Source organism: Nelumbo nucifera, chromosome 5 (assembly GCF_055504915.1).
Source record: "Nelumbo nucifera cultivar China Antique chromosome 5, China Antique-T2T, whole genome shotgun sequence".
Classification (NCBI taxonomy): Eukaryota; Viridiplantae; Streptophyta; class Magnoliopsida; order Proteales; family Nelumbonaceae; genus Nelumbo; species Nelumbo nucifera.
This window is the reverse complement of record NC_142653.1, coordinates 40,559,863-40,585,277: the sequence shown is the minus strand read 5'-3', so window position 1 is coordinate 40,585,277 and position 25,415 is coordinate 40,559,863. Positions and strand designations below refer to the sequence as shown.

The following is a 25,415-nucleotide window of genomic DNA, read 5'->3' as shown; positions in this document are numbered from 1 at the left end:
TTATTATTTATCACTTCATGGGTTGATCCATTTGTCTTAAAAAGGTTAAACCATTGACCCACCACTTAAATTGGAAAATGGTTTCGTTTTTGGGTCAATCCTAAATCTTGTATTTCATTTCCATCAAATAAAAATACTTTTATTTAGTTTGTTTATTGTTGTTTGATATGATAAATAGATAATATTAGAGAAGTGACTAATTATTTTTCCAAATTTTTTATAATTTTTGTAATATTTATAGTTATATTTATTTTTAAAATTTTTATTATCTAACTATGAGAACATTGGTTAACTCGTTTGAGGTGGACGGTTAGACTTTTACCTGCCACTCAAACAAAAGGATGGTTTTTAATTATTTTCCATGTTGGTTTTGAGCATAGGTTTTATATTATTAAAAATACTGGATATAGATTTAACTTATAGAATTTATTAGTGAGAAACAAAAAATACTTCAAATAAAGTATTTAAAGAGAGAGAATGAAAGTTAATACCTTAAAGAAAGGAAATTTAATAAAGTGGGAATTAATAGTACTTAACAATTACATTTTTCATCCACATAGTTAAACGGGGCCTAAATTCATAAATATGGTTACAAACTGAGGGGTAGTCCAATTGGTGCGTTGGATGAATTGTCTTAGTGGTGGTGCGGTTTCGAATCTTTACTATTATCATTTATGTAAGAAAAAAGTTGTTGATGTAATGTTGTACTGTTTACTTAAAAGAGCAAACGACCCCTATTGGGGTGTCAGACAACGATTAATACAAAAAAATCATAAATATGATTGTTTTAATAAAAACAAAGTCTACAAATATCATTTATTTAATGTGCCTTAAATATAAGATTTAATGAAAAAAGATGGGAGTTGCCTTAAATATAGGAGTTGATGACAAAGAATATAATGAATTTGATAAAATTAGTAGTTCAAATTGTATTTTTTACCATTGTAATAAAGGGATACCAAGTTCAAAAAAGAAGGGTATTAATATGGATATTTTAGTCAAGAGAAGTCCACGAATCTCATTTATTTAGCGTGCCTTAAATATAAGATTTAATGAAAGAAAATGAGAGTTAATACCTTAATTATAGGATTTAAGGATGAAGAATATAATGAATTTAATAAAAGTAGTAGTTCAAATTATGTTTTTTGCCCTTATAATAAATAGTGATCGGGTTTAAAAAAATAAGGGTATTTTAGTAAAAAAATTCTAGAATCCAGACCTCATTTACACTTTTAATAGTGGTATGGATATAAATTAGGGGTGCAAGTTGAGTAGGCTAGGCCAAGTTTAAGATTAACCTAGGACCAACCCTAAGAATTGGTCTTAGGACCAAAGTTTAAATGAGCATGCGGTCAAACCTAAACTATCTAACCTGAACCTATCCTACATTGAAATTTGATGTACTCAAATTGGGCTTCGGCCTAGGCCAGACTTGGATTAGTCCATCAACCGAAATTAAAAATTGATATCTATATGTGTGCATGTATTAATACCCAATAAGATAAAATTCCATTATGCATTTAACTACGTATAAATTTTAATTTGATACTTGAAAATTTTGAAAATTGGACATTGTATGGTTGTGTTCGATACCAACTTTCCTACCTAAAATGCTTTGGTTTGATCAATACGAAATTGTTATTTCTACCTGAAATGTTAAATTTGATGTTTAAACTATAAACATCAATGATCAGTCCCATGCATTTTTTTTAGTTGATGTGACTTTCAAATGTAATGTGATAACATATTTTTCAACAATTTGTATTGATCAACCTAAAAATATTTTAGGTAGAAATAACAATGGTACCAAATATAACCTATATTTTTTGAATATAATATTTGACCTTAATATTGGGACTAATAATTTTTACAATGTAACAGTTGTTGTTTCTTTCAAAAACAAAACCATATACATTGGTGAGCATTCCCTATAAAACACACAAGATTCAAAATATCGATAGACCCCAATACGCTAGAACTTGCATATCAATGTTTGACCAATAAACTTCCTTTTTCTGTACTTTTTTTCATTTTCAAAAGTTTAATGGGGAAATTCTTAACAAACCTACCCATTGGTTTTATTAAAATTTTAAAATACTTAAATATTTTGTGTATTAGAATGGGTCTGATTCATAATGATACACCTTGATGTGTGATGAAATCTTGAAACTTTAAAAGGTCTAAATAACAAAAAGAATATTTCTCGTAGAAACTAAAAAGCCACAAATGAAGGATAGTAGGGCACATATAGGGTTGATGCCAATGGGTAATTGAACAGATGGACAATCTAATGAATCCCCTTTTGATATACATATCGATTCAGCCACCTCATGTCCCCACATGGTAGAACATTGAATATGTTTTACATGAACAAAAGTAAATCTATACATGTTTAAATTGTTCTTGAGCATTAGGAAAAATTTTAAATTCGGCTATATGGTTATAATGATTTTGTGCATTTTCTATGTCTATATTAGTTACAAATCATAATTAGTGTTTTATTTGATATAAAATATGAGAGAAAAAAAAACAAAGAAAGTTCTTAAAAAATTTCAAACTAAAGGGGTCATCATTCTTATTTCTAATTAGCCCAGCCTACTCAGCCTGAAATCATATATAATTATAATAATCATTTACTAAAACACCCCTTTTAGTTGCACAAACTTAATAAAACTTGTCATGTAGTTTGCAACTTATAGACTGCAAATGATTTATTTGATTAACCTTCCATTGAGAACCACTTGTATTTCCATCTAGAAATGATTAAGTGACCACCTAAATTGAGTGAAAATGTTTAAGAGCATGCAATCATAGTTGTTTATTCCAAAAGTACTCCTAATGTTTTATATCAAGATTTTGTAAAGAAACAATAGCATGTCTTCTTTCTTTGAACAACGACGAAAAGTGATTAAACGGAGTAGTTGCCCACATTTACTACGGGCAAGAGTGTCATTTCAACTTTTATTTTATTTTATTACTTAATTTGTTCAAATAAACATTAAGGCCAAAGTTGTTATTTTTCACTTCCATCCAACCGAAAGTCAATTAAGTACTACGGTTACAAACTATAGAGGGTGTCAATAAATCACTCAAAATTTAAATATACATTATAATATCACATATACATTATTTATAAGTTTGTAGGCCCATATACATTATAAATATCATAATTACTAGCATGGTACCTATCCATTATTGGACTAAAAAACATATTAAATTCAAGAGTATTTTTTGCTAAACACCCCTATTGCCCATAATTGATAGTTCCACAAGTAGGTGGAAATTCCATAAAATGCAAAATGATACATTTATGCTCACTAGTAAGTGTGCACGTGTTTTGCACGTGACAATTGTATATTATGATAATGATAGTAGTAATGTATTCAGAATTTTCTATAAAATTCATGTTTCTTTTATTTTTATTATTAATTAGATGCAAAATGCAAAATCCAAATCCGATTATGTAAACATCTCATATTAGGTTGCAAAGTTTTATGTATCTTTGGTAAGCTTACTTGTTTGGATGGAATCTTCTTTTTTGTAATGTTGTATCTTCTTAGTTTATATTTTTTTTGTTCATTTATTAAAGAAATATAAGATTTAAAGAGAGAGAATTGAATGAGGTGAATAGTAATAGTTCAAATTGCATTTTAAACCTCACAATTAAATATAGGCTAAATTCAAAAATGGGTGTTTTAGTCAAAAAAATGTTCCACAATCTTATTCATATATTTAATAGAAGTGTAAATATAGAATTATAGATGTGTTCAATTTTTTCTATATATTTTTTTTATTTCTATATGTGAAAATAATTTTGATGTCACATTTATTTTTTGTTTAATGTGATAAACGTTGATATTCTACATGTACCTGGATTTTTTTATAAAATTTATGCATTTTTTTTCATTTTTGTGTTTTATATTTTATTGATTTTTATTATTTAATTATGAAATTAAAGGTTGAAAAATTTGACCCAAAAGTTGAACTATTGATCTCCACCAAATAGGAAAATAATTTCATTTCGTTCAATTTTAGATTATGTATTTCATTTTCGTCATCAATAAAAGTAATTTTTGTTTATTGTACTTATTTTTTAATTAGATTAATAAAAATATCATAAAATATGTCTATTTTTTTCTATATTTAAAATATCATAAAGAATGATTTTGTTTTTGAATCCATTTTAAAATATATGGATTTATATTGTTAAAAGTTTTGGACATAGATCTAATTAGTAGCACTTATTAGTAAGAAAATAACTTAAATATATGATTTTATAAGAGAGAATGAGAGTTAATATCTTAAATATAAGACTCAATGAGAGGGGATTAAATGAGGTAAAAAAACAATAATTGAAATTAAATTTTATGCCCTCATCATTAGACATTGACTAAATACACAAAATATGGGCATTTTAGTCAATAAAAAATCTACACGCTCATTCATACTTTTAATAATTGTATAAATTTTAGTAATTATCAAAATTGGGTCCTAAACTGTGTCTTTTATTACCTATAAGTAAAATATTTAGGTTGCATAGGACTTTAAAAAAATTTTCAAGATAAAATAACACTTTTTTTGGCCTTATGGTTTAAAGTTTAGTTATATTATATTATATTATATTATATATATTATATTATATTATATATATAATATTATATATATATATATATATATATGTGTGTGTGTGTGTGTGTATACCATTTATAAAAATGAGGATGGTAATAATTTTTAGTCAAAAAGCTTGATTTTACTTTCCCTTTTTACCCTCTATCATTTTTGTTTTTCCAGTATATCATGATTCATTAGGTCGTATGCTGTCCATCAAACTTTTTCCATCGATAAAAAATGAGAATGCAAACTGTTAACATGGTTGTATCTTAATTTTACTTTCCATCTTTACCCTCAATAAATTTTGTTTTCTAATGTTCTTTTTTGATCATTCAAATATTTGATCTTTTCATAAATGGCCACGTATGCTGTCCAGTGGTGACCTTATTGCTACTTACTATTTTCATTTAACTTATTGCAACTGTTCATAAATTCCCATGAATTACACACATGAAATATAAGGACTGCTAAATGGTGATTAGACCTGTTCATGGGCTAGGTCGGGCCGGGCAAGGGCCGGGCTTTGACTCTTTATTAACAGAAAACTGTTAGGCCCGAGCCCGAGCCCGGCCTGACCAACGAGCCTATAACTTGGGGTCGAGCCCGACCCTAATAAAAAGCCCGAAGCCCGATCTAATAAAAGAAATTCAAAATTTTCCCTATTCAAATGGACATTTTTTATTTTAATTTAGATGTTTTTCCCCTATTTAAATGAACAATGAACCTACAAGTGAATCAATGACCTCAAATCAAAAAATTTATTCAAATAGACATCACATAGGGTTTTTATTTAGGTTTAACTATAGGTCGGGCCGGGCCGGGCTCGGGCCGGGCTATTTTGGCAAAGCCCAAGCCTGGCTTGAATTTTATGCGGGCCGGGAATTTTGGCCCGAGGTTAAGCCCGCGAGCCAAAAAGCCTGTTCAAGCCCGTCTAGGGGTCGGGCCGGGCCGACCCGTCGGGCCACCCAGCCCATGAACAGGTCTAATGGTGATTAGGGATCTCATTACTAATAATTTATCATTATTTATGTTTTCGTTGAAATCATATATCAATCCTATAAATTCACCCTGATATTAAGAATAAAAGTTAAAAATTCATGAACCTCACTTAAGATTAACATAGTGCATGTAAAATCATCTAAACACCAAAACTTGAAAAGAATACAAAAGACACCTCTTATTGAATTAATATTAATTTTAGTTAGATAATAAGAATCTTATTATAGGCTTAGTATTAATTTAGTACTAAAAAAATGAGAATGTTGCAACTGGTTTGGTCAAAACACCCTGATTTTACTTTCCAACTTTACCCTCAACTTTCTATTTTTTCCCATTGTATATATTGCCATTGTAAAATAATTATGAAAAACATAAAATGAAGAAAATAATATAAATTACAAAAAAACAAAGAAATACATAGAAAAATTACTAAAAAATATAGAAATTCATAGAAATTTCTATACCATACTAAAAAAATGAGAATGTTGTAATTGGTTTGGTCAAAACACCTTAATTTTACTTTTCAACTTTACCCTTAACTTTCTATTTTTTCCCATTGTATATATTTCCATTGCAAAATAATTATGAAAAACATAAAATGAAGAAAATAATATAAATTACAATAAAACAAATAAATACATAGGAAATTTACTAAAAAATATTGAAATTCATAGAAATTTCTATACCATACTAAAAAAATGAGAATGTTGCAATTGGTTTGGTCAAAACACCTTGATTTTACTTTCCAACTTTACCCTCAACTTTCTATTATTTTTCCATTGTATATATGTCATTGCAAAATAATTATGAAAAAACACATAAAATGAAGAAATAATATAAATTACAAAAAACAAAGAATCCTTAGAAAATTTACAAAAATATAGAAAATCATAAAAATTGAAGAAAAATAACATAAATTACAAATCTATATCTATACCATACCAAAAAATGAGAATGTTGCAATTGGTTTGGTCAGAAAACCTTGATTTTACTTTCTAACTTTACCCTCAACTTTCTATTTTTTTTTCCATTGTATATATTGTCATTGAAAAATAATTGTGAAAATACACAAAAAAATGAAGAAAATAATATAAATTACAAAAAACAAAAAAACATAGAGAAAATTTACAAAAGAAAAATAAGAAATCATAAAAATTGAAGAAAAAACATAAATTACAAAAAACAAAGAAAAACCATAAATTACAGAAAAATGAACAAAAATGGTGGCAAAAAGAAAAAAAACCATTGTCCTTTCTAAAAAGCCATTAGGTGGGGGCACCTGACCCATCAACTCGTTAATGACCCATTTTGGGTTCAACCCAATCCAACTTGCCCAACCCATTAATTTTTCACATAATACATAAATTCTAGAAAAGTATGACTATAAAAAGTACATAATATACAAATAAAGATAGAAAGTGTAGAAGATAACATAAATTAAAGAAAAAATAAAATGCAAAATAATTATGAAAAACACAAAAAATGAAGAAAATAATATAAATTACAAAAATAAAGAAATATACAAAAAATGTAGAAAATCATAAAAGTTGATGAAAAATAACAGAAATTACAATAAACAAAGAAAACCATAAATTATAGAAAAATGAATAGAAATTGTAAAATAAAACAAAAATTTATAGAAAAATATAAAAATGAAAAAATATAACAAAAATTACACAAAAATACAGAAATTTCATTCCATGGGCCCTAGACATGTTTGTCAGTTGGGCCCACGTCTTATAAGGGCATTTGGCCACTGGGATTGTATGTTATCATGTGTGTGGTTGTTAAGTAGGGCCTGCAACTCATGTCATTAGACTGCGACGCATTATGAATCATTCGATTGTTTTATTCTTGGACAAATGTGTGGAGGTGATCAATGTGCCTAAAAGGTGTTTGCATACATGTTACTCTAGTGGTTGGTTGATAAATTTTGCTTCCAACTAATTTCATTATCTCCTTTTAGTTAAAAAGTAAGAAGAAAATGTTTTTAAGTTTAAATATAAGTTATTTAATAGTCATCTTAGATAATGACTTCTGTTATTCAATAGTTAATTGAGTAAATGAATATAATAGCTTAGTTTTCTTCTAACCATTAATAGTAATTATTTTCATAGGTTTTAAGTTATTACAAAACAGGAGATCGGTTAAGAGTGGCATCTCCAATTCTCCATAAATTTTGCATTCCATTGGTATGAACTGTATCTCCATATAATGTTGTTGAATGTAATTTTATCATTGATTTGGTGCATTAATGTTTCAATCTAATGCATTTGCAACTAACATTTTGTAATTATAAAATTCAGCCTAATCAAACATCACCATCAATATCAAATACCCCGTGCACCGCACGGGCCATTCCACTAGTGTGTGTGTATATATATATATATATATATCAAACACAAAGTGAAACTACCTTTCATGAATCTGGATTAACTATACTTGTTGGCTGCCTTAGGGTCTTAGGTTCTATTTGGAAAGAGTGCAAACACAAATATATTTAGTGCAAAACCTTATGTACAGTATTTGTAAAACTTGTATTTACAGTATCTTCCTAAGCTGAGTCATAGGAGCTGTTTAACCAATAATTACATCCTACATTGAGAGCAGATTAATTGAAATTGAACGTTATGTTTCGGATCATACCCTACAGGCTGAAACATATCTAGCAATTAAATAGGGTGCAAGTCAGGCGGGTTGGGCTGGGTTTATGGTTAACCTAGGCCCAACCTTGAATTTTGGGTTTAAGGCCCAAGCCCAAGGTCAATCTGATCTTTTCAATTCGAACCAGCCCGTATTGTAATTTGATGCATTTAGATTAGGTTTGGGTCAGGTTGGGCTCGGGTTGGTCAATAAACCTGCTCTAAAATTATACATACATGTATGCATTTATACAAATATGTATACATATATAAATATGTAAACAAAAATTACATATTTACATATGTATGCATGAATGTATATAGTTGGGCCGAGTTCAAATAGAGTCTGCGCTATTTAACGACTATGCCTGGGCCTGACCCCCCCCAAAAAAAATCGGAATTTTTTGGCTTGAACCTAACCCAAAAACTAAAAATTAAAAATTCAAGCCTATTCCATATAAAATTTCAGGCTGAATCCATTTAAATTCGAGTTGGGCCCGCCCAAACTGCAATCCTACTGTCAAATTCTGCTCATCCATTTTCCCTACATCCGCTATGCTGCCTATGCAGGCAAAGCGAGAGGAGTGGCTATGGGGAATATACACTTGATGGCTGAAGCTGACGCAGTGCCTTAATACTGGTTAAACAGCCCTTACCACAGCCCTCAAGTGCAGCTAATCCAGACTCACCTTTTGCTTTTTTATGTTACCAAACAAAAATACCACTCTTGTCTGACTTGGACTGGACAGAAAATTATTTTAGTCAAACTAGGTCATGTGGGTTGGAAGGTTCGGGCCCGGATTGGATGGATCAGGTTGGATCCATTAAGTTGCACCTCTAATTGATGGTGCTTGGATTAGAAGAAAGGAGATTCTATTTGCATTTTATTGGAGGTAGCAAGACAATGCTCTCACCACGTGGCAGCAGATGCAAGTCCCTACTTTAGGACTCCAGAAGCTGTTTGCCATATTGTTCGTTGATGATGTGGCAATTGTTTTTATTTTGATAAGATAGAATCATACATTTTAAGGATAAATCTTCCACGACAGTGTTAAAAAGAGACATCCACCTAGAAAGCTGACCTTCGGCTTATATGTTTGATGATTTAATAAAACATTCAAAACCATGAAAAACCCAAGGAACCAGCCAGTTGTGTAGTTAATAATATATAAAAATATAATTTTCTTTGTAATATATCAGATAGTTTTATCTGCACCAGGGGTGATCATGAGAGCCCGAAAAAACAAACCAAAACCAACAATCTGGACCAAAACATCCGGTTAATTAAATGAACCAATTAGTTTGATTTCAGTCAACCTATGAAAAAAATTGCATTTAACTGAACCGCCCTGTATATGTATTATATTTGTATTTATAACATATGTTATATATCTTTCTGTATGTTTTTCTTATAATATAAAAAGACCAAAAAAAAAAAACAAATCAATTAATCAATCAATCGGTTAATCTGGTTTGGTTTCAGTTCACAAATATTGAAAAACTGAAAGATTTGGTTCAGTTTTTAAAACATGGTCATGGTTCATATGGTTCATTAACCGAACCATGATCACCACTTTCAGCATATAAACCGGTTGATTGGGTCAAGACCCAATTATCCTGATTAATAATAAAACCAATTAATATTTGGTTTAGAACTGGTTCGCCCTGTCCCAAATAAGACTAGATTTACTGACATTTCTACCGTTTGGGTCACCAGTCTACCAGTTAGACCATCTGGATCAAAGACACGTTAAAAACAGTAATTCTGAAAGGATGAGTCAGGATCTGCTCCTCACACAGGGCACCTCAAACCGACATCACACACATCCTACCATGCATTGAGAACATCTCCCGTACTTATAAGTTATTATTCATGGGAGATGTTTCCAATGCACAGTGGATGTACCTGTGAGGCGTCCATGTGTGAGGAGCAGATCCCGTTCCCGGAAAGGATTCTCTTGAAGTTCTTCAGATAACTCCAAGGCCAACATCTTACATGTGACATCTCTCTATCTCTTTTCCTTTAGCCAATAGACAGCAGGCACCAAAAATGGGAGATCAATAGTCATCAGCTCATGATTGCCCAAGGCATACATATTTGATCCTATCCATACTATGGTCAAGCCTTTGGCCACCCTCTTAATTCATGGTTTCATTCCATTGGCCCAAAATCCCAACTTACAGGAGATGAGGTATTTATGCAAAAAACTGGTAAAGCCCATGGTTCTTGCAGTCTTAGGAGTGGTCACAAGCCGAGTCTTTTGCGAGCTATTTGAGCTCAGTTTGTAAAACCTCAGTTCGGCTCGGTTTAAATTGAGCTTTGAGCTAAATTTGAGCTCGATATATAGGCTCGTTTGCTAATCGAGCCGAGCTCGAGCCCAGTGAAGTTTGGCTTGTGAATCTCACGAGCCTACTATTAAATAAATAATTTTTATTATATATAAATACATACATATATATAATAAATAATTTTATTATATATATAATAATAATTTTATTTTTTATGTATAATAGCAAATAATTTTTATAATTCTAAATTTTTTGTTTGAAAATAAAAAAATAATTTTATACATATAATTTTTATTTTTTTAAAAATAATTGGCAAATAGTCGAGTTTGAGCCGAATTGAACTCGAACTTGCAAACTATGAATCAAGTCGAGCTCGAGCTCAAGTCTCTAGCTCTAATCAAGCTTGAGCTCGAGCCTAATACTATTCCTACGAGCTGAGCTCGAATAGGCAAATAATCGACTCGGCTCGACTTAAATCCACCCCTATAGAGAATCTAAAGGTCCATTAATAGCCATAAAGGTCCAATACAGAGAGAGACTTTCAACTAAAAGTAAGCTTTTGTTAGTGCAATTGATCAGTTTTAGTGGAGCAATTCCCTACTCAATCTGGTCAATTTGAGAGTGGATTACATGGAATAAAGGCAGCCTTGTGTGGATTAGTATCCTATCTTCTTCAAAAAGAATGAAATAATGAGTCGGCCTGTCCAATTCAAAGATCGAGGCTTGGAAAGTAGCTGCACAGTGTCTGATTCATTTCAGACCATAATGGGTTAGATCAGTCTATTAGCTCCGCCCTTGCCTAAAGCTTGAAGGCTTGAATTGGACCCAAGTCCCATTGTACCTGTTCACAGGCCGGGTTTTATTTCTTTATTAATAGAAAATGTTCAGGTCTAAGCCCGAGCCTGAAACCCAGTTTGGAAATTGGATAGGAAAAAGGTCCTCTATTGTAAATAAAAGGGAAACTAAGCAAATATATTTTTCTAGAGGTAGATATATTAATATATATTTTATATTATCAGATTAGGTTTATTCGAGAAATCCTAAGCCTGACCGAAAAATAATTATGCCTAATGTATTAGAGCTTGAATCCAAGCCCACGGGCCTTAAATAATGTCCAAGTCTAATAAAAAATGGATCAAATCGGACAAACCCGCCAAGATGCCTGGCCCATGAACAGGTCTAGGTCCCATATCCTATTCCTGACCCATTCATCACCCCTTGTGAGAGAGTTGCAGCTTAAAGTTATCATGCTGGAGCTTTCATTACAGTTATTTAGGTTCGTCCAAATCCATTATACGAAATTATTCCATTCAATCTCAGTTGTTGTAGGGTTATGTAGCTATAGGAATTAGAATTGAGGAAAGAGACATGACAAAAACTTTATGATGGTTGGAATTGACCACATTCCATATAAAAATTGAAATTGAAACCAACCCAAATGTAAATGTAGAATTATCTATCACCTCAATATCTGTGGTAAGAAAGTTCCAAAGTATCGGAATCGTAAGGTATATCCGAAATGGGCGATACACATGCATTTTTAGTAGTTTATGCGATGCATAAACTCTAGGGAAGGACTGAGAAAACAATTTGAAAATGGTAGAAGAATTGAGATATATGTTTGAAAACACTTGGGAAACCAATATAAAGCTCATTAATACTTAAAAAAGTATTAATCTTGATTATCAATTAATTTCTTCTTTCTTTGTTCTTCTTTTCTTGTTTCACTTTTATTTTAGTCGATGATGAGCAAGCATGGATACATATATTGTCCAATGCTCGACAATTATCAATACAAAAACTGATAATGTGCATCATGGGTGGTGTTAATTGGACTGGATTTGGCCCAAACCAATCCAGTCTAATGTGAATCCATTAAAAATGGATCAGGTCCAATCTAATTCAATGAATATTTTGGACCAGTCCAATTCAATGTTTGTACCGTTCAATCTATTTAAATTTGTTTAAATTTAGATTAATTCTAGCCCAAACTTGATCCATTGGCACTTATATATTCTTATCTTCTATCAATGGACCAGATATTGATTCAGTTCAGCCCAATTCAATATAAATTCATTACGGATGGACCAGGTACAATCCGATCTAATAAATACTTTGGACCATTAAGTTTGGGCTGATCCAATTCATATGTCTTGTTCGTTCATTCAATCTGTCCAAATTGATTTTGGATTTGACGGGGTCCAATCCAAAACCGGTCCATTGACACCCCTAATTGCATGGATACTCCAATATTATATCCAAGTCATGTGATGATCCCCAAATATGATATATATACATATATCAACTGACTGACTGTATTGATATTTTAAACCTTGGCTCAGTTTGGAATAAGTACAAATACAAATATGTATTGTTGGCCAGTCTGGATTGAAAGATAATGATACAACAAAATAGTCTAATTAAGGGATGTAAATGGCATGGAGTATGTTTGACCTGACATTTTTAGTATAACTAGGATTCAAACTCTACCTCAGTCAAAATAAAATATTTTTAGTTGTAGGGTTGCCCATGTTTGAAAATTTTAACTCATTTATCAAAAGAAAATATTTGAAAATTTTAACTCAAAACGAGGACTGGTATTTGCAGTTCACGGGTCTATTTCCAAGTTATAGAGGCTTGGTCTTAGGCTTTGTGTATAGTCTCAACCTGACTTACAATATATTCATATTATAAATTTATACATACATACATACATATATATGTTATTTATATTATATTTTTTGACATCTTAGTTCAATATATTATAACAAGGGAGAGATTGAAGGATGCCACTATAGGAAGGCAGACAAAATTTGGAGGAAGAGGATGCATTCAAAGTCTCATGTATTGAGCAAATACCACTTGAATTAAACAGAAAATTATATAATATAGTTGAGAGGCCAGTTATGTTGTATGTAAACTTGTAAAGTATAATATTGGGCAATCAAGAAACAATGTGCCAAAAAATGAATGTGGTAGAAATGCATATGTTGAGATGGATGAGCGAAAAAACTAAAAAGTAATGGTCAAATGTAGTTATTTGAACAAACCTAGGAATAGCTTCAATAAGAGATAAAATGAGAAAAAGTAGACTATGATGATTTGATTATACGCATAGAAGACCATCAACAATAGCCATATGAAGAAGTGATCTAGTGCAGGTGAAGGGGAGTAGAGATAGATCAAAAAGGACATGGGTTGAAATAATAAGAAATGATTTAAGAGCTCATAAGTTAACAATGGCATTAAACAAAACAAAAATGGCAAAATAGGATTTATGTAGTTGATCCCATATAAGGCCGACCCATTAGGGGTGCAATTTGGATAAGTGTTTTTAATCAATAGTCAAGGTTCAAAGTATCGGAAACGCTATGTGTATTGGAAAGGCAAATTTAAGAGACGTATAGGGATACACCTTGGATACGCATGGGTACAGACGAAAAATTAAGATACGCATAAAAACACATGGAAATGCTATAAATACTCTAATAAATCATAAATAAACATCAATATCACTAAATATAAGACATAAATGAGCTATTTATGCATAAAAATAGCATATTTTAGTGGGTTTTATGAAAAAAAAACATATTATGATCAATAAACGGAAAATCGAGAACATAAACATACTATCTAATTATGGACATAATAGATAAAGTAATTATTTTGCATGTTTTATTCTAATTTTCTAAAAAATAATTATTTATTTTTATTCAAATAATTATTTTGCACGTTTTATTCTAAAAATTAAATTAAAATTAAGAAAAGTAAATATGTAACAAAAAATTGAATGGATTTATGGACATAATAGATGAAATAATTATTTTGCATATTTTATTCTAAAAGTAAACTAAAATTAAAAAAAAATAAATATCAATGATTCAATGTTTTAAAACACAGAGGTGTTTCACTACCTAGAGGCGTGAAGCATAATTCAGAACGCAAGAGGCGTAAGCTTCCTTAAGAGGAGGAAGGAGGAAGAGGGGATTTCATTTTTTTTCTTTATCTTTAATAAAAATCTTTTATATTAAAAAAATGCATAACATTTGTTAAAAGGGGGGTCTTGTCGAAGCGAAGGCGAGCGAGCGAAGCGGAGTAAGACCCCCCAACTCTAAAAAATAAAATTGGGCTACATTTAAAAGGGGGACGGGGGGTCTGGGGGGCGAAACCCCCAAGGCAAAGGGGCAGGGGGCAAACCACTTTCTTTCCCCTTATCTTTTTTAACATTGGCTGAAAATATAAAAAAAAAATTGAAAAAACATATTTATTTTCACTCATTTTTACACAACCTTGAAAAACTTATTAAATCTTGGCATCTTGCAAATTTATAAATGTTTTTGGCAAATTTTTACAAGATTTGAGTATTTAGAAAGGTTAAAAGGTTTTTTGGAGGGTTTGGGAAAGAAAGAGGGCTTCTGAGCCCTCTTTCGAAATCACTTCTATTTGTGTTTTAACAATCGTTGTGTATCGGTAGCTATCGGTTGCGTATCGACCGATACACGATTGATACGCTACCGTATCAGTTGCATATCGGCCGATACACGATCGAAACTCACCGATACACACACCGATATGACAACAATACACCTTCGACACGATTGATTTCAAACCGTTCCCCATGCCAGAAGCCTTAAGATACAGTACGTATCGGTCGATACGGGCTGATACATGACGGAATTTTGAACCTTGCCGGTAGTTGACCTGTCTGGTTGAACCATTCAAACTATCACATGACCAAGATTCTAGGTCTAGTTTTAGTAAAACCCGGAGAAAAGTCAAAAACCTTTGCGTTGGTAAAAAATTGTTTGACCTAGAGGTTGTTTGATTGAGGTGATTATTTTTTTATTTATTTTTTATTTTGACTAACTTTTTGAGCTCTATGTGTCCTAATGAACTATAGGCATCTTGCCCCACTATTTTTGCCAAAAAAACCCCTTTTTGATACACGGTTTGACCCATTCGACCCAGACAATCAAACAATCAAACTAGTGACCCATGCCCCAAAGACAAAAATGGTTCGACTTCTGAATTGGCTTAAAAACATTGGTTTGGATTGGCATGAGTGAACATTTTACACTACTTTGAGGACTTTGGATCTTCTACCTACATGAACTCTACCCACACTACTCACAAAGCACTAGATCCCGTGCATTGGAAACATCTCCTATGCATGATAACATGTATAAGGACGTGTGGTTGCCATGTCATGTGGTAGATGTGGGTAGAGTCGTCGTGGGTACGAAATCCAGACTCTAGTTTGAGCGCACATTCAAATTTTGACAAAACCCGAGTCCAAGCCCCCCAAATGCACTCCTACAATCAGTTGCACAGTCAGCAAAAGTGCAGACTGAACTGGACTAGAACCAGATTTGATGGCCCGAATGGTTCAACCAATTGGTCCAAAGCAAGCTTTCGGATTATTTTGTGGTTTTATACACTGCAGTTATTCTCTGCTACCGCAACACCAAGTGACAAATAGTCTGCAAAATCAAGCAGACGGTACATTTGTACAACACAGTTGCAGTAGTAGGAGATATTCGCTCGTGACGTCCACACGAGACGCTAGAGACATCGAGCATTCGAGATTGAGATTAGTCTGTGACACAGAAAAGGATCAAAAGATCTTTTGAGTGAGACCGAGACTTCCATCCATCCAGCGACTGATATCCATCCTTCCCTTGTTGGGCGAAAAGTTAAAACATGAAAACTGTAAATTAAAAAAAAAATGCTAATCACAGCACATCCACCACTTAGCAACTGATGCCCCCCTCGATTTCTCAGAAAAAAATAAGGGAAAAAGTTGTCAGTTTTGCAGATCGACTTCGTCTGCGGTGGCGATCCTTGCTTCCTTAAGTGGTAAAGAGGTCTCTTTCCCTGTTTGTTTATTAATATCAATTTTAATCAATCGATGGCTGCGTTTCAGTTTCTATCATTTCCTTTTTTTTTGCTTTTTAAATCTTATCTATTTCTTCAATCTTCTGAACTCGGGCATACTCAGAGAAGAACCCAATTCGAAATTGGGATCTGGGTTTCTGAATTTTATAAGCTATGCTTTTATTTCTTTGATGTCATATCATTTCTAAACGACGCCTCATTTTGCAATTCCTATCAGTTGTTTATGAGTATCTGAATTTGGGTGTCAGTGATACTAAATACCAAAGGACTAAATATCCAAAATTGGCGTTGTAGATATCTGAAAATTTCAGTATTGCATGGTTACTACTCAATTATAATAATGGGTATCGTTTAATTCTATGGGTCGTGGGTTCAGTTAATTCAATTACTAAGGTGGCTGGCGTTCGGTAACACTGAGCTATGAGCTCTGAAGTAGTCAAGTGTCTGAATTGAGAAGAATTCTGTAGGTTAGACTTGTGTAATTTGCTTCAGGAAGCAAGAAATTAGCTGGGATTGTTTATTAGGATTCTGTTTGTTGCTTTTGTTGATCTTATGCTTGAAAATCAAACCGTTCATTCCATGAAATTGGTCTTTAAGCTATGACATATTTTCATGAATTTTCCATATGTGGGTTCAGTTGATAATTGTAAAATTTAGGGCTGGCAAGCATGAGAATATAGGTTCAAGTCTGAGAGAGGCTACTTCGTGCAAAAAAAAAAAAAAAAAAAATCCATTCCCTCCCAACTCCCAAGAACCCAGATAGCTGGGACCAACATTAAGTAATGGCCTTTTTAATGGGTTTAGTTGATAATTCTCTAGATTATTAGAAGTTAGATTATGTTGGGGTATGTGTTTCTTTTGTTCAGAAATCTGACCTGGTTTAGAAGCCAAAATGTGTTCAGTTTTTGTATGAGGCATATATTTTCATGTTATACCTGTTCAGCTCATAGGTTTTCAATAGTACTAACACTTCTCAAAGTAACCTATCTGAGATACCTAAAACTTCTATGGAAAAGTGGTGACCTGTAATGTCACTAGAACTTTTGCATCTGTTCTCTTGCTTCATTAATATAACTGGTATTGTTTGTCCAAATTATGAAGTTAGATAGAAGAATATTCTTCACATCAATAAGCCAGTAAAAGCTTATGATATAGAATGAATACCTCGAGCTAATGCTAGGTAGGATGCATAATGGTTAGGATGATTTGTTTTGTCCCTCATTGTGCTGACTTCTTGTCATAAATTGATTTCATGTTGTCATGTCTATATCCGGTGCCAGGTCCTCACTGCCACTTAAGGATATACAAACTGTGAAACTTCAAGCATCTAATTGATTTGAAAATCACCTTAGTTATTAATTTATTATGTCAAGTCATGCCATTCTCAAGAAATATCTATTTAATGGAATTTTACATTCTATGCAAGGTTCAAAATATCACAATGTATTGGGGCGTATCAGGTGCATTGTATCATTTTGGTAGTGCTCTGATATGCTAAATAATATTTGTTTTGGGGTTTGACCATTTTCACGGGGTAGCCAGGTCTAAGACTGATCCCCTGTAAAATTTTGAAAAAAATCTAAAGAAAAATGAGTAGCGTGCCTCTGAAACATCCGATATGCAAGTTCATGCATATTGGGTGTCTTGATACTTTGGACCTTGATTGTATGTTGATCAGATACTGTCTGTGTTGTTGATTTTATGTAATTTTGTGTTAAAAAATGAAGATTTGCCGAACTTATCTTTTGCTTTCTACTTAACAGTGCAGTATCTGGAGATCTAGAAGATGTTGGTATCTGCAATTTTTGAGAAGAAAGAATAAACAGAAGTTTCAACATTCTGTGCTCTCTCTGCTCATCTAATTCAACACTTAATTTAAAGTTGTCCAATAATCATGGATTTCTTAAAAGCTTAGATTCATTTACATTTTTGGTTTAAGTATTTTTGTTGCCCATGAGTTCTATATTGGAAAACTGGTACTTGGCATTTGTTTTTTAGAAGTTCAAAGTGGGCGACTTGGCCTTACATTAACTTGATTGGGTGAGATTGCAGAAGAAAAATGATACAATGATTAAGGTAGTGCAAACTGCAGAGTGTATTGTTTGAATCCTAGAGAGCCTTATCTGATGTAATGGGCTCTAATGAAGATCATATACAGATGACCAATGGTGGAGTCAATAATGACAGCTTATCCTCAAATGGAGAGAAGGAAAATTTAGGTACACAATCCACATTGCGTCAAAGTACAGATAAAGATGCAAGTTTGGCAACTTGTCGAGTGTGCCAATGTGTTGAATCTGACAGAATGGGAGATGCTGCATTGGGATTCTTGGACATAACACCTCCGTTGCGGGAAGTCTCACAACTCAATGTGGATTCAAATTCTAATAACAAAAGAGACCTAAAATGTGCTGAAAGTGAAATCAATAAGAATTGTGGAAGGAAGTCTGGGTTTATTGAGTTTGTTAGCCCAGATGGGGAGGTATTCATTTGTGATACTGATCTAGAAGCAGGTTCATATTACCATCAAGACGCCCTTATCGAGCTTGGATGTTCTTGCAAAAATGATCTTGCTCTTGCACATTATGCTTGTGCATTGAAGTGGTTCATTAATCATGGGTCTACTGTTTGTGAAATTTGTGGAAGCACAGCAAAAAGTATCAGACCCACTGACTTCAAAAAGGTTGTGGCTTCTCTAAAGGAGTATGAAACATTAAGAGAAAGGACAGCAACTGGGGTACCTACTACTTCCCATATTCAGACAGATGCAGGGGTAGATCCTGATGCTGTTGCTGCCATTCGAAGACAAAGGCTTAGTGAAATTTCTTTGTGGTTTAATCCACATAATAACAACCACCCAACAGTTCCACAAGGTGCCCCTGAACAAGTTTCTAATTTCCCAACCGAAGATGTTGTTCCCAATGAAAATCCTGCAACAAAATGGGCTGTAGAAGGTACAGGGATTCTAGTTGCTACAGGGCTTCTTACTGTCACTCTAGCATGGCTTATTGCTCCTCGTGTTGGAAAGGTATATTACTGATTTTTTGTTTTGTTCCTTCCTTATTTCTTAAGAGATATTCCAGAAATATATATTTTACCTTTTCTTGGTTTTCTTCCTGAACTCAAGTATTGTTATGATGCAAACCAGGTTTTAAGATTTAAGGTTCAAATTTAGGGATTAAAGAAAAAAATATAAGTTTTCCATATAGATTTGGTAAGCAAAATATGATGTAAGACTGCTAATGAGTAGGATTCTGGTTTTAAGGTTAGACTGTATCTGAAGTGATTATAAAGAAGGAAAATCACAGAATTCTGCAGGCCTTACTTAAGAAGGTTAGGTTAAAGGTGTAAGTTGGTGGTGCTTTTCTCGGTCCATATTTGACACCTTTAATGGCTGGTGCTTGAAGGGCCTTAATAAAAAGATGCACATATTATATTTGAATTGTTTTACCATTTTCCTTCATTTGGCCGGTACAGGTGAAAGAAACTATAGTATGTTTGGTCATCAATCTAATCCTAAAAAAGCTATTTTAGAAATCCAAAGACCGGTTTGTTCATTGTCAGCCATGTGAATTACATTTCATCTTATTTTTGAGAGGGATTCATAGTATGCCTGGAATTCATAGTTCTTGTTTTGTTTTGTTTTGTTCTAGGAGTTAAAAGCAGCCCTTATGTATTGCAACTGGCTGTATGGAGTTTGACATGTATATGATTATACGTTATGGAATATGATACTTCATTTCACCAAAAAAAAAAAAAAGAATATGATAATACACAATTTCTTGGATAAGAGTAATAAAAAATTTTTCTAATGCATAAATAATTTGGAAAAGGCTTCTGAGGGATATCTTATAAAGAAATTAAAAGGAAGAAGAATAAGTGGTAAAGTAGCAAATAGCAAGAAAGGAAGACAAGATATAATAGATTAAACCTAAGTGTAAGCATTCAGGTTCTGTTAGGACTCATTACCTATCAGTGCAAAAGAACTTAGGTTAAAATACAAAAGGAAAGGATGCTAATCCTTTTTTTGATCCCAAGGAAGTGCAAATCTTACACCAATCTTCTTCCATATTGGCATGGAATAATGGCATCATTGCACTAGTTATACAAACCACATTAAAAAATGCCAAGTAGGCACTAGGCAGACAGATCCAAGTGGAGAGAATTAAAAAAAAAGTATTAAATTGAAACATCTCTCTTGGAGATATCTATTGTAGGGGAAATTTTGTTTTGAAGGAATTGGCATAGTTGTCTTTTTGTAAATATGGAGAAATTGCAATATCATTCTTTACTAAACTAAAGACCTTGTAAATCTTATGCATGGGCTTCAGACCCCCTCCATCACCCAATGCTATCCCTAGCATCTAGGGTCTTGGGGGTGGACTGCACAAGGACCTGAACTTTGGCATTTTTTTCTTGAAATGCCTGCTCATAGACTTAAGCCTATGTTCTCATGCTTATCAGCCTGAGATTTTACCATAGGACCAAGCAATGGCCCCTTGTTGGCTTTAGATGAAGTTCATTATTTTCTGATCAACTGAAGTCAAGGATGAGTGCTGGCATTTTCTCATTGGCCAAGTACTTGACTTCATTCATTCCAATAAAATATCTTCTTAAAAGGCAATTAAAGTTATAAAATCATTATTTTTCATGTGAGAAATAAGAATTTCAAACCCTAACATAGACTTGTTCAGGTTTGCCTCAAGGGGCATGGTACAAAGGCAACTCATAGAATCAAGAATGCAATATGTTTTACATCACATTAGCTACTTGAAGCAATGCAATTAAGGAAAAAAAGAGATTGTGAGTTTTACATGCTTGAAAATGCTTTATATGTTTTCTTTTATTTTTAAATTTTCAATTGAATACGCTTTGCATGTTATGTTTATGTATTTTAATTTTAGATAATTGGTTTTTTAAAACATATTTTTTATTAACATTATGTTTAATATTTTTTGCAATTTTTAAATTTTTTTGGCATTTTTTTTAATTTTCTGACTTTTTTTTTGTAGTTTTGCACCTTTCTTAAAAAGGCGTGTGCCTCGCCTTGCGCCTTGCGCTTTTAAAACACTGATGTTGTTGCAGTACTGCCTAACAATAATGTCATGGACCTCATGGTATGATTTTAATTAGAAAAGGTTCATAATTCTATATGCATGTATTTGTTAGTAAATGGTGTTTTTTTATCAATAACACTTCACTAAATTCGATAGAAAAAATTATATACAGATTATATAATTATAGGTCAGAAAGCATGGAGAGATTATCTCCACCATGTGTTCCTATAAGTTTCTTACACTTGTGCCCAAAAATATTGTTCCGGATCCACTCCTTGTTTAGCTAAACCATCTCCATATTGTATTCTTATTGTTATTAAATGGTTTTCTGATATTGATAATGCAATTATCATTTTCACTAATGTCTTGTATGATGTGCTTTCTCTAACTGACTCTACTTTGATTTTCAGAAGACTGCAAAAAGTGGTCTTCACATTCTGCTTGGGGGTATATGTGCTTTGACAGTTGTGATCTTCCTCCGCTTTGTAAGTTGATCAGACATTCTTCATTTAGCTTATTGTATGATTCTGTTTTTGCTCCTTCTATGGGGTTTCTTTGTATGATTCTGCTAATAAATTTACTTTACCTTTTTCAAAAAAAAAAAAACTTCATTTAACTTATTTGCCAAAGAATGCAATTTAAACATGAATGTAGGCATATAGTTAGTATTCGCAATATTGAGGTTCTTGTGTCTGATACACCTTGGGAAGTGAGAAAACATGAGAATAGGCATATAGTTAGTAAGACTCTTGTTTTTTGAATCTCTATTTTCAAATGTTCTTCAGAAGGAGTAGATTGGGTGATCCCATTGGACTAATAATTCCATTTTATAATGGGATACTATCATTGCTAGTGGATACATTTTATCCGGGTTAGATTCAAGATGCCAGCTAATTGGTAGATACTCCAGAATATTATATTTTGTTAATGACACACACTTACTGTTTCCCTATAAAAGGCCAAGCATGTCATCCATCTTTACATCTATAAATTGGTTTCCCATGCATGTTTCAAGACTAAGCTATTATGAACTAGAAATGCCATGCACGTTTCAAGAACTGGGCCATTGTAGACTTCTCATAAATTTCAATCTGATCTTCTGTCATTGTTTCCTAGGTGCCTCTGTTTTTTGCTTGATTAAGATCATGGATTTGAGTTGGCAAGTGGGTGATTTGATTAATCTATTGCTGGTGTACCTTGCAGATTATTCTATCTAGAATCAAGTATGGACCTGCACGATACTGGGCAATTTTGTTTGTTTTCTGGTTTCTTGTTTTTGGAATATGGGCTTCCCGAACACATGGTACACATTCTACATGATTGTGTTCATATAATAGTCGTCATCATCGTCTAAGCCTTGTCCCAACTATTTATGGGGTCTGTTACATGAATCTGTTTTGCCATTCTGTTCGGTTTAGGGCCATATCCATATAAAAGTTGATGCAGAAAATCAGTGTTTTTTAATTTTGTTTGTTTTATTTTTATTTTAAACTGGATACTTATTTTTCCTTTTTTCTTTCATTTTTTTTTTTGCAAAAACTTGTGGCCTAATCATTTATGTATTAGTTTTCTGGAATGTTTGCTTGGGGGATTCAGGATTGTTGGGCTTGCTTATTACTGTCAATACCTTCACATCTAGCCATGGAATGCCGTATGTATCACCAATTTGGGCTCTTCTAACTTCTGGTCATTGTCCAAAACTTGGTATCGAATGACAGCGAGTATTCCAATTGAAATGTAAAAGATTGGGATCCACAATAGCACTGTCTATTGGCAATTGCCCTTCCCTGAATTGCGGATGATAATCCTGAATTACCATTCTAAAAATTGACTTTTTTTTTTTCTCAACGGGAGAATTGAAAAGGGTAATGAGTTTTGATGCTTATGGAGCAGGACGCTGAATGTATAATATTCATTTGCAGTTGTTACATATTTAGTAGATGATTAGGGTTGTGTTTGGTACCATTGCCACTTCTACTTACAACATTTTAGGTTGGTCAATACAAATTTTTGAAAATTTGTCTTGTCATATTATATCAAATAACCGCTTTCATTAAAAAGAAATATAGGATTCGGATTAAGTGTTGATATTTATAATAGAAACACCAAATTTGATGTTTTCTTAATAAACAACAATAGTACCAAATATTGTATTGATAACTCAAAGCATTTGTGATAGAAAAAAATATATTCTCATAAAATTTGTATTGATCAACCTAAAACATTGCAATTTAAAGTGGCAATGGTACTAAACGCAACCTAGGTGTTTGTATCCAATGCTGTTTTCTCAAAAAATGGTGATATATCTACCCCACATCAGCATTTTGTGGTTTGAACTTTGAAAACAAGTTCTCTGTTTGATTGGCATTTTTTTTTTCCAAAAAATGCTGAAAAAATGATTACACTTGGGAAATTGGGAAGGCGTGGTTTCAGAAAATGCCAAAGGTGTATTTTTCATGTTTATACCGTTACTAGCAATGGTTGGTTGATGAAACGATGAAAATAATTTAAGATGGCAACGATGATGAAACCAAACAAAGAATGTTACTGTTTTTTAAGAAAATGATTCGACGTTGCACCACCGTTTTCAATAAAGAAATGGCATCTAGTATATTGACTTTTGTCAAAAAGCTAGTATATTGACAAGCATGTTTCTAATGATTCTACTTTATTCTCAATTGAGAAAAAGATCTAACAAAAATCGGTTACTGCGACACTACCAATTGATGCTTGCAGGCAATCTGCATTCAGGGAATATCTAGGTGACTGAAGAGTATGTTTGTTGCAACAACTACCTTCCAATTGAATATGTTTAATGGGTTGTTTCAGAATATTTTGTTGAGCTTCTTACTTAGTTGGATGTAACCATTCCGATTGAAAGGCGAGTTTAAGCATACACAACTTATAAATCAAAAGAAAATTTCTTTTGGCAAAATTTTTTAGCACATGTTCGTTGATTAGAAACCATTTGGGAACTTTTTGTTTTTTGGATTTTGAGAGGTAAAAAGTTAGTTAATGGGATTTTGGTTTACATTGATCAATACACCTATGTTCTTTTTTTAGATTCATATGGGATTCATGAAAAACTTATTTTCCCTAGGTATCACTTATCCATCTCACAGGTGGATAAATAACTTTCTTATCTGGGGAGAAATTGGCAATACTTGGATGGAATAAAATTGCCCCTTCTAATAATGAATTTTTTCTTTTTTTTTTTTTTGGCTAAAACATTCATTATCTTATTTACTTGAGAAATAGAAGAACATGGATAAATGCAATTACGCGGGTAAATATTTCCCAAGAAACACTCACCCGGATAAATAACTTCTCGAATAGTGAACGAAGCTTACATTTGCTTTGTTATTATAAACACTATCAAGATTAATGGAGAAATGCTATCCAAAGTCCATGATGCTGAATCATTTTCTCCTATTCGGAATGCAAGATGTGTCACAAAGAGTCTTGGATAGACAAACAAATTCTTATGGTTGGACTTTGAGTCCTAAATTGGCAACTTCAAGGTTCAAAATTTCACACCCCATATTGTTATTCTTAAGAAACTCCTTTTTTTTTAATAATTAAAGAACATAAAAATAACACAACTTCAAATTTTGAGAAAATAAGCACAAGGTTTAAAAGTATCGATAGGGCGTATCAGTACCCTTTTTTTTTATTTATTTTTTTCAAACCTGGTTCAGAGGGGCTGGTCTACCCCCTGAACCACTTGCCGACCTGAAACACCCCCTGTAGGGGCGTATCGGGAAAGCTTCAATATGATATGTATATTGATACTTTGAACCTTGGTTCAAAGCATTGTATCACTGTTTTGAACCTTGGCAACCCCCAAAATGGGTCTGGACGTTAACAAACATTGCAAATCTTAAATGAAGGGGCACGTAACCTAGCAACCAAGTCCTCGAGC

At 32.6% G+C, this 25,415-nt stretch overlaps 1 protein-coding gene across 9 annotated transcripts; it reads left to right on the top strand.

The window, feature by feature from the left end:
- The first annotated feature begins 16,081 nt into the window (after positions 1-16,081).
- LOC104587546 (RING/FYVE/PHD zinc finger superfamily protein) lies at positions 16,082-23,084 on the top strand. 9 transcript variants are annotated; one of them, XR_733619.2, is made up of 5 exons: positions 16,082-16,397; positions 18,200-19,464; positions 21,449-21,553; positions 21,904-21,978; positions 22,697-23,084. XR_733619.2 is itself a non-coding variant. In XM_088888400.1 (4 exons), exons 2-4 carry the CDS (start codon positions 18,568-18,570, stop codon positions 22,811-22,813), a joined length of 1,086 nt encoding a protein of 361 aa, XP_088744526.1. In that variant the 5' UTR covers positions 16,082-16,397; positions 18,200-18,567; the 3' UTR covers positions 22,814-23,084. The 9 variants fall into 9 exon arrangements, 6 of the variants coding, with proteins under 6 accessions (XP_088744526.1, XP_010243501.1, XP_010243500.1 ...); XR_016076437.1 differs by having other exon boundaries at positions 16,082-16,405; XR_016076438.1 differs by lacking the exon at positions 22,697-23,084 and having other exon boundaries at positions 21,907-21,946.
- Positions 23,085-25,415: the final 2,331 nt, after the last annotated feature.